Source organism: Chanodichthys erythropterus, chromosome 18, assembly GCF_024489055.1.
Source record: "Chanodichthys erythropterus isolate Z2021 chromosome 18, ASM2448905v1, whole genome shotgun sequence".
NCBI lineage: Eukaryota > Metazoa > Chordata > Actinopteri > Cypriniformes > Xenocyprididae > Chanodichthys > Chanodichthys erythropterus.
The window spans coordinates 5,972,522-5,986,656 of NC_090238.1; the positions used below are offsets into that span (position 1 = coordinate 5,972,522).

The following is a 14,135-nucleotide window of genomic DNA, read 5'->3' on the forward strand; positions in this document are numbered from 1 at the left end:
TCCAGCTCTTTCTGTGAATTGCAGCAACCTATTTGCTTCTTTTTTCTGTAGCTTTCAGCAGTCTGTAAAAATATACCTCAGGTTTTGTGTCAAAGCTATTTGTACAGTCAATCTCAAAACTCTTTCCCATTTTGGATGTGTTTTGAGTGTTTTTTGCAGCATTCACTTTGAAAACCACTTTTGCCACTCTGTGGGTGTAACCGCAGTGATAACGGTGATGTAATGTGCATCCCCTCTATTGCCACACCATCAAGGACTTCATTTCCCATAGGTCATTGCTCGGTCTAATCATCATGATTGTTTACAGCTGTATCTCGTTAGCTCATTACCTCACCCTATATAATCCTGGTTCACTCACTTTTTCAGTGTGAAGTCATCTACGTGTAACACTGCATTTCTGAGCGCTCATTGTTTATCTGTTTTATAGTCTTGACCCTCTTGCCTGTTTTTTTGATTATCCCCATTCGCTTGTCTCTTGGATTACCCTGTCTGTTCCTGTGCCCTGTTATTGGTTGGATAGTTTAACTGGTGTATGACCTTTTGCCTGTTTTTGACTACGATTGTAGATTACCCTTTCAATAAAACTGCATTTGGATCCTCAGCCTTTGAGTCTTGGAGCAGTATGTTACAGTACTAAAGACATTGTTAAATGTCTTTAAGCCTTAATTTTATGAAGTGTCGAGAATACTTTTTGTTCACAAAAACAAAACACAAATGAGCAAACGTAGACCCTTGAAGCACTAAATGTAAACAGCATTTGAGAATGACACAGAAGAGAAGGTATCGTTGAATAAAGTCGTTATTTTTGTTTTGTTTTTGCGCACAAAATATATTCTTGTCACTTCATAAAATTAAGGTTTAACCACTGCAGTCACGTCGACTGTTTTAATGATGTCTTTGGTACCTTTCTGAACCTTTGCTGTCTATGGATGAGTCATATACCGCTCGGATTTCATCAAAAATATCTTAATTAGTTTTCTGAAAATGAACAAAGGTCTTACAGGTTTGGATCAGCATGAGAGTAATTAATGATAGAATTTTCATTTTTGGGTGAACTTACCCTTTAAGGTGGCAGTTGGTCTCCTAGTCTGGCCATACTGGTTAGGCTGGTCTGTTTTGATGATTTTAGTGGGGGTTTAATCTACTTCTCAGTTGGTCAGGCTAGAAGACTAGCAAATTGAGTATCGACAGATCTTTTCTTCCATATTGTTGTGACATGAGTGTGACAGATTATCAGAAAAGAAAAAATGTAGGGTGGAGACTCGGTTCTATGCATTGGGTGTTGATTGGATGTTAATATGTGGGCGTGGTTGGCAAAAATGAAGGCAGATTAAGGTAAGATTGCAGGGGTGGAGTTTAAGTGCACTAAATGATATGTCATACGTCACCACAGAGGAGTCTGTCATTTTCACTGGAAGATCCAAGTATGACATTTTGATTAAAAATCGATAAAAAGTCAAACATTAAAAAAAACTAACAATATATACATGGAAAAAATCAATCATTATAAGATCTATAACATGCATTTAGAAAATAGATTATTTTTCATTTCATGCACTGTAAAAAAAAAAAAATCACCTGATTCAACTTAAAAACTTCAACTTAAAAGCTCGGTTTTGCTGTGTTAAATCTTTAAGAATAATCAAATGTCATTTCAATGTCATTGTCAGTGCAAGTCATTTTAAAATCTTGGTTAGTTGAATCTCATATAACTTAAAAAATAAAGTTGAAATTGGTTCAATTATTTTAAGTTCAAGTAATGGAAAAAACATATGGTGCCATGACTTATTGATCATATCACTTTTACAGTGTGCTGACTTTAAACTGGGTATCATGGAGTCACACATTGCACACAAATGGCTTGCATCCTTTATGTTGTATTTAGCTGGCCTGAAATGAAACGATGACTGAATAAATTCTTTAACAATAACGCTTGGAAAGATGTTTACGCATTAATGAAATGAGTCATTTGTGTTCTCTTGTAGGATCACTCCCGTGTGGTCAGTCCCATCATTGATGTTATCAGTCTGGATAACTTTGCCTATCTGGCCGCCTCTGCAGACCTGAGAGGAGGTGAGAGAACCGTACACCATGTATGTGTGTAATGTGTTCATCAGAGCTTTACCACAGAAAACATCTCTTTAATATGTCAATTAATTCTCTTTAATATTTGTTTCTGCCAGAAAGCAATGAGAGTAAATGGAGAGGTTCCTAGATGTTTCTCCTGAGAATAATCCCAATAATCTCACATGTGTCTCCTCTATAGAGTCATAGAAATCTGTGCTCAGATTTGCCAATATACCAAAGTCTGCAATCAAAAGTCAAAGATCTCAGTATGAACCTGTTATTATTGGTATTATTTATTTACTATTATAGCATTTATGAATATTTTGCATTAGCTTTTTTTTTATATTTTCAGTTTTCATTGTAATCTTTATATGTTATTTGATTTACTTTAAGTTTGATTTTTTAACAGTTTTAATTTTAAGTTAACAGTAACAACACCCAAACATTTCACCAAATTCTTCTAAAATCAAATGATCCGAGCTTCTATCCACATTCATTTTATAGCTCTATAATCTATTTTATGATTATACTATTTTTTATTTTTTTTTGTCAGAATTTGATTTGTCTATTTTTATTTTTCTCAAGGAATATTAGGAGACAAACGTTTGAGACAGAGGTGATACTTAAAGCATAAGTGAGAACATTAAGTCTCCTGAGCTGTGAAAGAGCAACCTCTGAGAAATGCAGAGCTCTGAATAATCTGCTTAACTCAAAAATATCAGTACATGTCTGATTTAGTGGTGGACAGATATATCTCAAAGGCCAATATAGGCCCCATTTTACTGCCCAAAAGCATAAAATTTTGCCCCAGCATGGTGCCACCCTTCATCGGCCACCAGAAAATATATATTGGTCAATCACTGGTCGGATTGCTGACAGATTAAAAATACTTGCATATGTTTATTCAAGTGATTCAAAAATAACTGCCTTACTTTTTCCCCCTCTGACATCAGGTTTCGACTGGAGTTTACACTTCAAATGGGAGCAGATTCCTATTGAACAGAAAATGGCAAGAAATGACCCCACACAACCAATCAGGTCTCTCTCTATCTCTCTCTCTCTAGAATATTTTTTTTCACCTGAGAAATAAACAAAGTTTTAGAAATTTGAAGATTTGACATTATAAAAATATGATGTGTAAAACACTAAGTTACTAATCAAATTGGAAGCAAATTTGTAACAAAAGATCTACAAGCTTTTGAAAAACTAGAAGCTTTTTTTATTACTGTAGTAGTCTCAGACCTTTCAACCCCACTTTGTGTGTAAATAGTATGTACAGTATATATACCAACCAAGGGCATAGGTTTGATTTTGACATTGGTGGGGACATAAAAGCAGCAAAAAAAAAAAAACTTTATTCAGGAATTTGTCAGATGAAAATGATGAGAAGGAAGCAGCTTAATTTTACTTTAACTCTATCCATTGTACATTTGTCAACGTCTCTCATAAGCATCAGAGTACATATAGTGTATATGTAATACTTTATATAATACATAGAGCACTTACTGTGAATTACAGTGTTTTGGTGTGTCAGAGCATTCTTGATGACTCTGCACATCAGTTTATTTTAATAAAAAAAGAACTGAACCAATGTTGATTTGAACTTTCTTTTTTCTTTTTTTTTCTTTTTTTCAACTTTTATGTGCTTCTGATTGACAGACAAAACACACGCTCTTATTTCACTGTTGTTGTTTTGTGGATATTTGAGCTAACAGTGAGCTAACATACATTCAGTTTAACAACATTAAGTTAAAGAGGGTAAACTTTATCATTGCACACATAGACTTTGATTCAAACTTTTACCTCACTCTGTCCTCTTAATGCACATCCTTGAAAGAGTGCAGTTTTCTTACTTATTTACTTTGGATTCTCAGTTAAAGGGTTAGTTCACCCAAAGATGAAAATAATGTCATTTATTAATCACCCTCATGTCGTTCTACACCCGTAAGACCTTCATTCATCTTCGCAACACAAATTAAGATATTTTGATTAATTCTGATGACTCAGTGAGGCCTGCATCGCCAGTAATGACATTTCCTCTCTCAAGGTCCAGAAAGCAACTAAAAATATATTTAAAACAGTTCATGTGAATACAGTGATTTTATGTTAATATTATAAAGCGACGAGAATTCAGAGCTTTACGAATCGAATCAGTGATTCGGATCTCCTATCAAACGGCTAAACTACTGAAATCACGTGACTTTGGCGCTCCGAGTCACTGATTCGATTCGTAAAGCTCCAAAGCAGTGTTTTGAAATCGCCCATCACTATATTATTTTTTTTTTTTTGGCACACAAAAAGTATTCTCGTTGCTTTATAATATTAATATTGAACCACTGTACTCATGAACTGTTTTAAATATGTTTTTAGTTGCTTTCTGGATCTTGAGAGAAGAAATGTCATTACTGGCTATGCAGGCCTCACTGAGTCATCGGATTTAATCAAAATATCTTAATTTGTGTTCTGAAGATGGGTGAACTAACCCTTTAATGTCAGTGGTATGACCCATTTGAGATACGTCCAAAATTAAAACAACAGTTGCTACACACACATATATATATATATATACTTTTTTTTATTATTAAAATTATTTTTTAAATTATTGCTAGTGGCAATTCAGTATCACTGAATATCGGTAAGGATATGTCCCTAGCATCCCTACTAAATTCTATGCCCTTGATACCAACTGCTGTTCATGCAGGACCCCTGTAATTGCTGGAGGAATCTTCGTAATGGATAAAGGCTGGTTTAATCACCTGGGCCAGTATGACACTCACATGGATATTTGGGGTGGTGAGAACTTTGGTAAGTAATGATCAAATGTATGACATTATCCTGAAAAAATGTTTCACTCCTCTGCTGTGTCAAACATCCTGTGAACAGTTTAGCAAGACAAACTGCAAGGATGAAATGAAAAGTGTGTGGTAAAGATGTCCTCACTAATATAGTCAAACAAACCTCAGGGATATTATTGTTAACAGTTAAATGAAACAAAATAAAATATAAAAAACTTAAACTTATTTTATTTCAGCTAGTAGCTAAGGCAACATTTTAAATTTTTTAGATGTACTAAAAAAACTAAAACTGAAATAAAATAATAAAACTATATAGACATAATAAAACTATATAGACACATTAAAATAAGATAATAATAATAATGACAAAAGCACAAAAAAAACTTTAACTTTAATTAAATTTATTTTAAATTAAAAATATTAAAATAACTAATTCAAAATATGAATAAATCAATATGTGTGTATGTGTGTGTTTGTGTGTGGGTGTGTGTGTGTGTGTGTGTGTGTGTGTGTGTGTGTGTGTGTGTGTGTGTGTGTGTGTGTGTGTGTGTGTGTGTGTGTGTGTGTGTGTGTGTGTGTGTGGTTCGGCTATACCCTACTATGTTATGGAGGGATGGCAATACCAGAAATCTTTGACATTTTTTGGTCCCCATGAGGAAAACATAAAGGATTATTTCACTTTCAAATTAAAATTTCCTGATAATTTACTCACCACCATGTCATCCAAGATGTTCATGTCTTTCTTTCTTCAATCGAGAAAAAATTAGGGTTCCCTTTCGTGGGAACTATCGACGCTACGTCAGTGACGTGATGGGAATCCTCTGCATTTTTGTGTTCGTGAAGCACTATTGTATCTAACCAATGAGAGAACGCGACGTCAGAGGCGGGTGACGTCACGAACCGGAACCTATAAAGCATGCCCGGAAACAAAGAACGCTAGCTTCTGTTGTCTTCAGTAAGCGCTATTTGTATCTTGTCTGTCTTATTTACTGTTGTCTGTCTACCATCTCGCCAGAAAGTGATCTCTTTGTCTGAGGACAAGAGTTTCTAAACAAGTGAAATAAGACACATAATAGACATATATATATATATATATATATATATATATATATATATATATATATATAAAATGACGGAGAAAAGCCAGCGTTTCACTAAGTGTGCACCTCCTTGCCCGCGATTCATCGTGGAGGGAGATACACATGAGATGTGTGTGAAATGCCTGGGAGTTGAGCACGCACAGGCAGCTCTTGAGGGGGCTGTCTGTGTGCACTGTGAGCGGCTCACTCTCAGGGCGCTGCGCTCACGCCGGGCGCTCTTGAGGAGGGCGCCGCGGCGAGTGTTCCCCGCGGGTCTGGTCCCGCTGCTGCCGAGGCACAGCGAAGGCTGCACTCGTGGGGTTCACAAATGGATCTAGCAGAGGGGGGAGAGACGGGCTCTGCCTTATCGCTTCCCTTACCTGCTAGATCTAGTGTCTCTCCTTTGGTGGTGGAAGCACGCGCTGCGGTTTCTTCCCCGCAAAGGGAGGCACCGACACTGAATATATCTTCCTCCGAGGAGGTTGATGTTGAAGGTGTCGAGGGTGGTGATGAGGGACCGTCATCCTCATCTCCAGCCCATGAGGAAGTATGCACTAGCGGGAGTTTTGTAGCTCCACTCCTGTTGGCTTTATTCTCAAGGGAATAAAAGTCTAAGCTCGGATCTCGCGCTTGCCGAGGCAGCGCGTGGATTGGGTTTTCATTAAAGAATATATGGCTCGGATCTCGCATTGCCGAGGCAGCGCGTAGATTAAGTCTGCAAGAATGAATATACGGCTCGGGTCTTGCGTTTGCCGAGGCTGCGCATGTATCACGTGTCCGTAATTATGCATGTGTGTGTATGTATATGTGTATATATATTTATATATTAAGGGATCTGAGCAGACGGGAGTTTCCCTTTCTCTCTTTCCCTAAATACCTTGCGAATTATTACGAGCTATAATTCTTTTTTGTATTCTAAATATATTCAGTCTGTTCAAAAATATATATATTTATATAAGAACTGGCTGCATTTAATTTGAGGATTAAATGAAATATTGAATACATTAAATTCTGAGGAATTTAAAAGAAAGTGTCGCCACCCTTGGTCCCCCGCAGAAAGCTTGGGGACAGGGACAGGCGACACAGCCGAAGTCTTTGTGGGGTAACACAGATCTGCGGACTGTAATTACTTCCAAGAAGGCTTCGAAGAAGTCCTGATGCCAGTGGCGCGGGACATTGGAGGGCAGTCCCCTCCAGAGAGGGTTGGGTATTAAAATACTTGGTACTCATCCCTCTTTGGCGCCCTCAGGGGGCCGTTCTGCTAACCCTGCCACCCAGTGTGTTTCAGGGCGCAGCGGTCTCCACCGATCCTCCGAGGAGGGCCGGTCATCATTTGATTCGGCTGTTCCTTGCCGGTTCGCCGCTTCAGGGTGCCGAGTCAAGTGTTAAAAAAACACCAGAGGCCAGTCTCGAGAGACTGGTTCCCTTTGTAAATAAGGCAGAATGAAAACTTCTCCCAAATATTTCAAAATGGGTGCTGCTCACAATAGAAAAGGGTTACAAATTCGGGTCTCGCCCGCCCCAGTTTAATGGGGTCCTTCCCACAGTGGTGGCCCCGAGCAGTCTCTGGTAATGGAACAGGAGGTTATGACGCTCTTGCAAAAAGGAGCTATAGAAGGGGTTCTCCTCCCAGCAAGCTGTCAGGGTTTCACAACCTATACTTCATTGTTCCAAAGAAGGGACAGATCAGGTCCGAGGAGCTGGTTTGTTGTGATAGACCTGAAAGATGCTAACTTTCATGTATCCATCCATCCTTCTCATAGGAAGTTCCTCAGGTTTGCTTTCGGGGACAAAGCTTACCAATACAGGGTTCTTCCTTTCAGCCTATCATTATCACCCTGCACGTTCATGAAGTGCGTGGATGCAGCGCTGGCTCCATTGAGACTCCAGGGCATCTGCGTGCTGAACTATATCGACGATTGGTTGATATTAGCTCAAACAGAACAGTTGGCAGTTCAACATCGAGATGTTGTTCTGTCGCACATGAAAAAGCTTGGGCTGAGGCTCAATGCCAAAAAGAGTGTGCTGGTTCCGAGTCAGATTGCAAACTATCTAGGAGTAATCTGGGATTCTACCACGATGCAGGCGCAGCTGTCTCCTGCTCGTGTGAATTCCATTCTCGGAGCCGTGAATGTGGTGAAGTTAGGCCAGTCACTCACTGTAAAACAGTTTCAGAGACTGTTGGGTCTGATGGCAGCTGCGTCCAACGTTATTACTATTGGCCTTCTGCACATGATACCCTTACAGTGGTGGCTCAGGACCAAGGGGTTTTCCCTGAGGGGAGATCCTTTTCACATGATCAAAGTCACGCGGCGATGCCTTCGTGCTCTGGTCATGTGGAAAAAGCCTTGGTTCCTGTCCCAGGGACCCATGCTGGGAACTCCTCGTCGTCGCGTAATGCTTACGACAGATGCTTCCCTCACGGTCTGGGGGGGCGATCATGAGTGGTCGCTCGGCTCAGGGTCTAAGGGAGGACCATCAGCTCTCCTGGCACATAAATCGGCTGGAGATGATGGCGGTGTCTCTAGAACTGAAACACTTCCTCCCAGACCTGAGGGGCCACCACGTGTTGGTCCGTACGGACAACACGACGGTGGTCTCTCTTGACCAGTCATTCACTGTAAAAGTTTCAGAGACTGTTGGGTCTTATGGCGGCTGCGTCCAACGTGATAACTTTTGGCCTTCTGCACATGAGACTCTTACAGTGGTGGCTCAGGACCAAGGGGTTTTCTCCGAGGGGAAATCCTTTTCGCAAGATCAAAAGTCACGCGGCGATGCCTTCGTGCTCTGGTCATGTGGAAAAAGCCTTGGTTCCTGTCCCAGAACCCATGTGAGGGACTTCTCGTCGTCGCGTAATGCTTACGACGGATGTTTCTCTCATGGGCTGGGGGGCGATCAGGAGTGGTCGCTCAGCTCAGGGTCTCTGGGAGGACCATCAGTTCCTGGCACTTAAATCGGCTGGAAATGATGGCGGTATTTCTTGCAGTAAAATACTTCTTCCCAGACCTGAGGGCATTAAAATGTGGGAGCAGACGCCCTGTCGAGGCAGGGGCCGAGGCCCGGGGAATGGAGTCTCCATACTGAGGTGTGGAGCTCACTTTGGAAAACTTTGGTCGAGCTGAAATCGACCTATTTGCTTCAGGGGAATCGACCCAGTGTCCACTGTGGTTCTCCCTATCTCATTCAGCACCACTGGGTCTGGATGCCATGGTACAGACGTGGCCGAGGCTGCGTCTGTATGCATTTCCCCGTTCGCTCTGCTCCCGGGAGTTCTGGAGTAAATACGCCAGGAAGGGGTCAGTCTAATATTGATAGCCCTGTACTGGCCAACCAAAATATGGTTCTCAGACCTAGTGCCACTTCTAGATGGCTCCCTGATGGAGCTTCCTCTCAGGCAGGACCTCCTGTCTCAAGCGGGCAGCATGATAATTCATCCATGCCCAGAGCTATGGAGACTGTGGGCCTGGCCTCTGAGGGGGCCAGGCTCATACATGCTGCTCTCCCAACTGAGGTTGTGGAGACCATACTCCACTCCAGGGACAGGCGACACAGCCGAAGTCTTTGTGGGGTAACACAGATCTGCGGACTGTAATTACTTCCAAGAAGGCTTCGAAGAAGTCCTGATGCCAGTGGCGCGGGACATTGGAGGGCAGTCCCCTCCAGAGAGGGTTGGGTATTAAAATACTTGGTACTCATCCCTCTTTGGCGCCCTCAGGGGGCCGTTCTGCTAACCCTGCCACCCAGTGTGTTTCAGGGCGCAGCGGTCTCCACCGATCCTCCGAGGAGGGCCGGTCATCATTTGATTCGGCTGTTCCTTGCCGGTTCGCCGCTTCAGGGTGCCGAGTCAAGTGTTAAAAAAACACCAGAGGCCAGTCTCGAGAGACTGGTTCCCTTTGTAAATAAGGCAGAATGAAAACTTCTCCCAAATATTTCAAAATGGGTGCTGCTCACAATAGAAAAGGGTTACAAATTCGGGTCTCGCCCGCCCCAGTTTAATGGGGTCCTTCCCACAGTGGTGGCCCCGAGCAGTCTCTGGTAATGGAACAGGAGGTTATGACGCTCTTGCAAAAAGGAGCTATAGAAGGGGTTCTCCTCCCAGCAAGCTGTCAGGGTTTCACAACCTATACTTCATTGTTCCAAAGAAGGGACAGATCAGGTCCGAGGAGCTGGTTTGTTGTGATAGACCTGAAAGATGCTAACTTTCATGTATCCATCCATCCTTCTCATAGGAAGTTCCTCAGGTTTGCTTTCGGGGACAAAGCTTACCAATACAGGGTTCTTCCTTTCAGCCTATCATTATCACCCTGCACGTTCATGAAGTGCGTGGATGCAGCGCTGGCTCCATTGAGACTCCAGGGCATCTGCGTGCTGAACTATATCGACGATTGGTTGATATAGTTGGGAGAGCTCCCTCCACGAGGAAGTGTATGCGGCCATTTTTGGCCATAGTCCTCTGGGGGATTCCTCGGTAGGTCGAGACCCCCTTTTTTATACGCTTCCTCCGTGGTACTCTGAGGCTGGGGCCTTCAGTACCTACAAGGACGTTGGCCTGGGACTCGGCCGTGGTATTAGAAGGGTTAGCCGAGGCTCCCTTCGAACCACTAGAGGAAGTTTCAGAGAAATTCCTCACCTTTAAAGACCATATTTCTACTGGCTATTTCATCTCTTAAAAGAATAGGAGATCTTCAAGCACTTTCAGCTGCTTCTTTGTGTTTGGAATTTGCACCTGGAATGGTCAAAGCGTTCCTGCACACTAGACCAGGCTATATGTCTAAGGTCCCCACCAAAGTCCCAGGTTCCATCGTACTTTAGGCCTTCCATCTTCCTCCATTTACAACTTCGGATCAGGAGAAACTCAATCTGCTCTGTCCAGTGAGGGCTTTAGATGCATATGTCCACAGAGCTGCCCTGTGGGGAAAAACAGATAAATTGTTTGTGTGTTTTATGGGTCTCATTAGAAAGGAGGTCCAGCATCTAAGCAGAGAATGAGCAAGTGGGTGGTCGAGGCTATCACACTTGCTTATGAGGGGGCCGGACAGCCATCTCCATTAGCTGTCCGTGTTCACCCGACTAGGGGTATGGCGGCCTCAAAGGCCTTAATGTCAGGAGTATCCATTAATGACATATGTGGTTCTGCTGGATGGTCATCCCAGCACACCTTCATCAGATTTTATAATCTTAATGTGAGTAGAACTCCGGGTGCTTTGGTTTTACAAGATAGTAGCCAGGCACTCGGAGGCACGGCGTAGTTGGGACAGCGTTCCCATCACGTCACTGACGTAGCGTCGATAGTTCCCACGAAAGGGAACGTCTTGGGTTACGAGTGTAACCCTTGTTCCCTGAGTAAGGGAACGAAACGCTACGTCATTTTGCCGTACCTCCAGCATGCCTGGAGCGCTTACTTCAGACATGTCACAGAAGCTAGCGTTCTTTGTTTCCGGGCATGCTTTATAGGTTCCGGTTCGTGACGTCACCCGCCTCTGACGTCGCGTTCTCTCATTGGTTAGATACAATAGTGCTTCACGAACACAAAAATGCAGAGGATTCCCATCACGTCACTGACGTAGCGTCTCGTTCCCTTACTCAGGGAACAAGGGTTACACTCGTAACCCAAGACGTTTTTGATGAAAACATTCCAGGATTTTTCTCCATATATTGGACTTCAATGGACATCAAAGCTCCGCGAGAACAATCCAAAAGCAGAAGGAGTCGTATGCTCTACAAATGGGAATCGGTCCGCGCTGCTCCGATGCATCTCAAACAAGCCTTCTATCAACAATCGCAGATGTTTCACTACTGTTGATGCTCATGGCTTTGCGAACCTACATCGGCATCCAAACACGGCTCGCTGTAATTTGTATATAGACGGAAATTACAATCGAGCTGCTATTAGCTCGATTAGCTGCTATTTCAAAAATGGCGGTCACAAGTTTCTTGTTGGTCACGGTAACCCAGCCCCTCACGCAAACGGTTCTTACTTCTAGCCCAGCAATGTTTTGGTGCTACTTACGAACCACTTTTCCTGGTTCGGAGCTGGTGCTTTGTGTGTCGAAAGACAAAGAACTGATTTGAAACTAGGCTCTGGCTCCGAACCAGCACTCAAACGGCCTTGGTGGAAAAGGGGTATATATGAAAACATCAAAAACCTTAATTTCTTTTCGACTGAAGAAAGAAAGACATGAACATCTTGGATGACATGGGGGTGAGTAAATTATCAGGAAATTTTAATTTCAAAGTGAACTAATCCTTTAATCTGGTTCCCTGAGAGGGAACGAGACACTGCTTCATGACGCTATGGGAACACCCCTGCGTGAACCGGGGTCTGAAGCATGTGTGGAAAAACGGAAATCTTTGATTGGCTGACAGCGTGGTCAGGTGACGTAATGAAATATACACAAGAACAAACCCTTTGGTCTATGGAACAGATTAACCCATAGGAGTCAAAGCCTGGGGTCAATCCAATTCAACAATAAACATCCATGAATGTTTGTAGAAAGGGCCAGACTGCCACAGCACAAACATATAAAGGTGTATTTAATCAGAAAAAGCCCCAAGACACATACACTCCAAGTGGAGTGGGCCCTGTTACCCAAGGATGAAGTCTACCACGCATCCCACAGGTACCTGAAATTGTCAAGACTGACAGGGTACAATCTTATACTTCTCAAAGAAGGTAGCCCACCCAGTGCATGGAGGTGAAGCATACTGAACACCTCATAGGCCTAAAAAGGAACTTATCCTAATGTAAAACTTAAACTTCTCTACAGAGAATGCCTTTTAAATCATGAAGGCTAGAATATATTAAGGCAGTTAGGTTGTGAAGTACGGATTTGCACAGACCTGTTAGCCTCCACTAGATTCCTGAGAATCATTCCTGTTTTAAGTTCAATATAAAAGAAATCCATGAATGTGCACGGAAAGGGACAGCTGCCACAGCACCTCTGCCAAATCAACTCTATCGTCTCCAATCCCCAGGCCTCTGTCACTGCCTTGACAGGGTGTCTGGATCTGTTGCGCCAACCTGAATAGGGGCACGAACAAAGCCCACCCGGGAGACCACCGATGTGTCATTCATTACCTGAACAACACCTAATAGACCCTCAGATATGGGTGAAAGTATTTCCATCTCAGACCACACCCCAGCACATGAAGGAGGCATCTGTCATTATAGTCCTGCGACGGCAACCTCCCCCAAGAATGGGACCCTAGGCAATGCCGGAGTCTTCCACAGAGAAAGGGTATGAATGCATCTGCACGTAACCCTTATGTCTTGCCGAGGGTAACATAGTTGATACCCTGCTCCTGAACCACCATTAAAACGGTCTCATATATGAAATCAAGAATATACAGGAGATAGGGATGTGCAACAGCGATCGAGTACTCGACTGTGACAGCGACGATCGATCATGTAAACAGGTTTTTTTTCTTCTCCTGATTGGTTAGCAGCACTTTGGGCGGCGCCCTGAGCTCTGATTTAGCTGTTTAGCTTGCCACAGTATGCGTCAAAAGACGTGAGAGAGAATGGCCTCAAGAAGTCACGTAGTGATGTCTGGCTTCACTTTGACAAGATAGATGAAAATACAGTTCAATGCAAGATGTGCAGTGCCAAGCTTTTATCTTGTGCTGAAAATATCCTTCATATTCTATTCATAATTAATTAAGCAATAATCATCAGTGATTTGCATACTGTAAAATAAAATTTTGGTTGATCAGAAAGTGCAAATTGAATCTAAAATATTAGAATAAATAAAAAAATTACAATAGTGACAGTAATGTAGCCTAATAGATAGTGAATTTGTTGTGCTCTCATTTCATTGGCTGTTTTTTTAAATCAAAATCGGAGTTACACTTTCGTCAAGCTCACGTTTGCATTCGCGAACTTTTTGCAGATGAAAGTTGTAATAGCTTGATCTGATTAATCTAATACAGGATGCGTTAGGATATCAACATTTATTAACATGCTGAATGCGCTACATATCCGTGTTTAGTTTCATGCTCAAATGCAATGCCCGATATCGGAGTTATTTGAGATGTTCATATTGCTTTTAGATGTTTCTTTAAAATAAAATAAATACATAAATAAAAATAATGATTTTATAATAATGCAGCCGTGCTTTTTTCGTCATATTTACAATGGCACAGGCTAATTTGTATAATTCATATGGCTTTGGAAGCGCTCAGGTGATTTATGGAA

At 42.3% G+C, this 14,135-nt stretch overlaps 1 protein-coding gene across 1 annotated transcript in view; it reads left to right on the forward strand.

The window, feature by feature from the left end:
* Nucleotides 1-14,135, forward strand: part of galnt16 (UDP-N-acetyl-alpha-D-galactosamine:polypeptide N-acetylgalactosaminyltransferase 16) — a 77,420-nt gene that overhangs the window by 48,695 nt on the left and 14,590 nt on the right. The window contains exons 7-9 of the mRNA XM_067367351.1: nucleotides 1,986-2,073; nucleotides 3,021-3,105; nucleotides 4,769-4,872. Of these exons, the coding sequence (XP_067223452.1) occupies nucleotides 1,986-2,073; nucleotides 3,021-3,105; nucleotides 4,769-4,872 (277 nt within the window). The remainder of the gene's footprint in view (nucleotides 1-1,985; nucleotides 2,074-3,020; nucleotides 3,106-4,768; nucleotides 4,873-14,135) is intronic.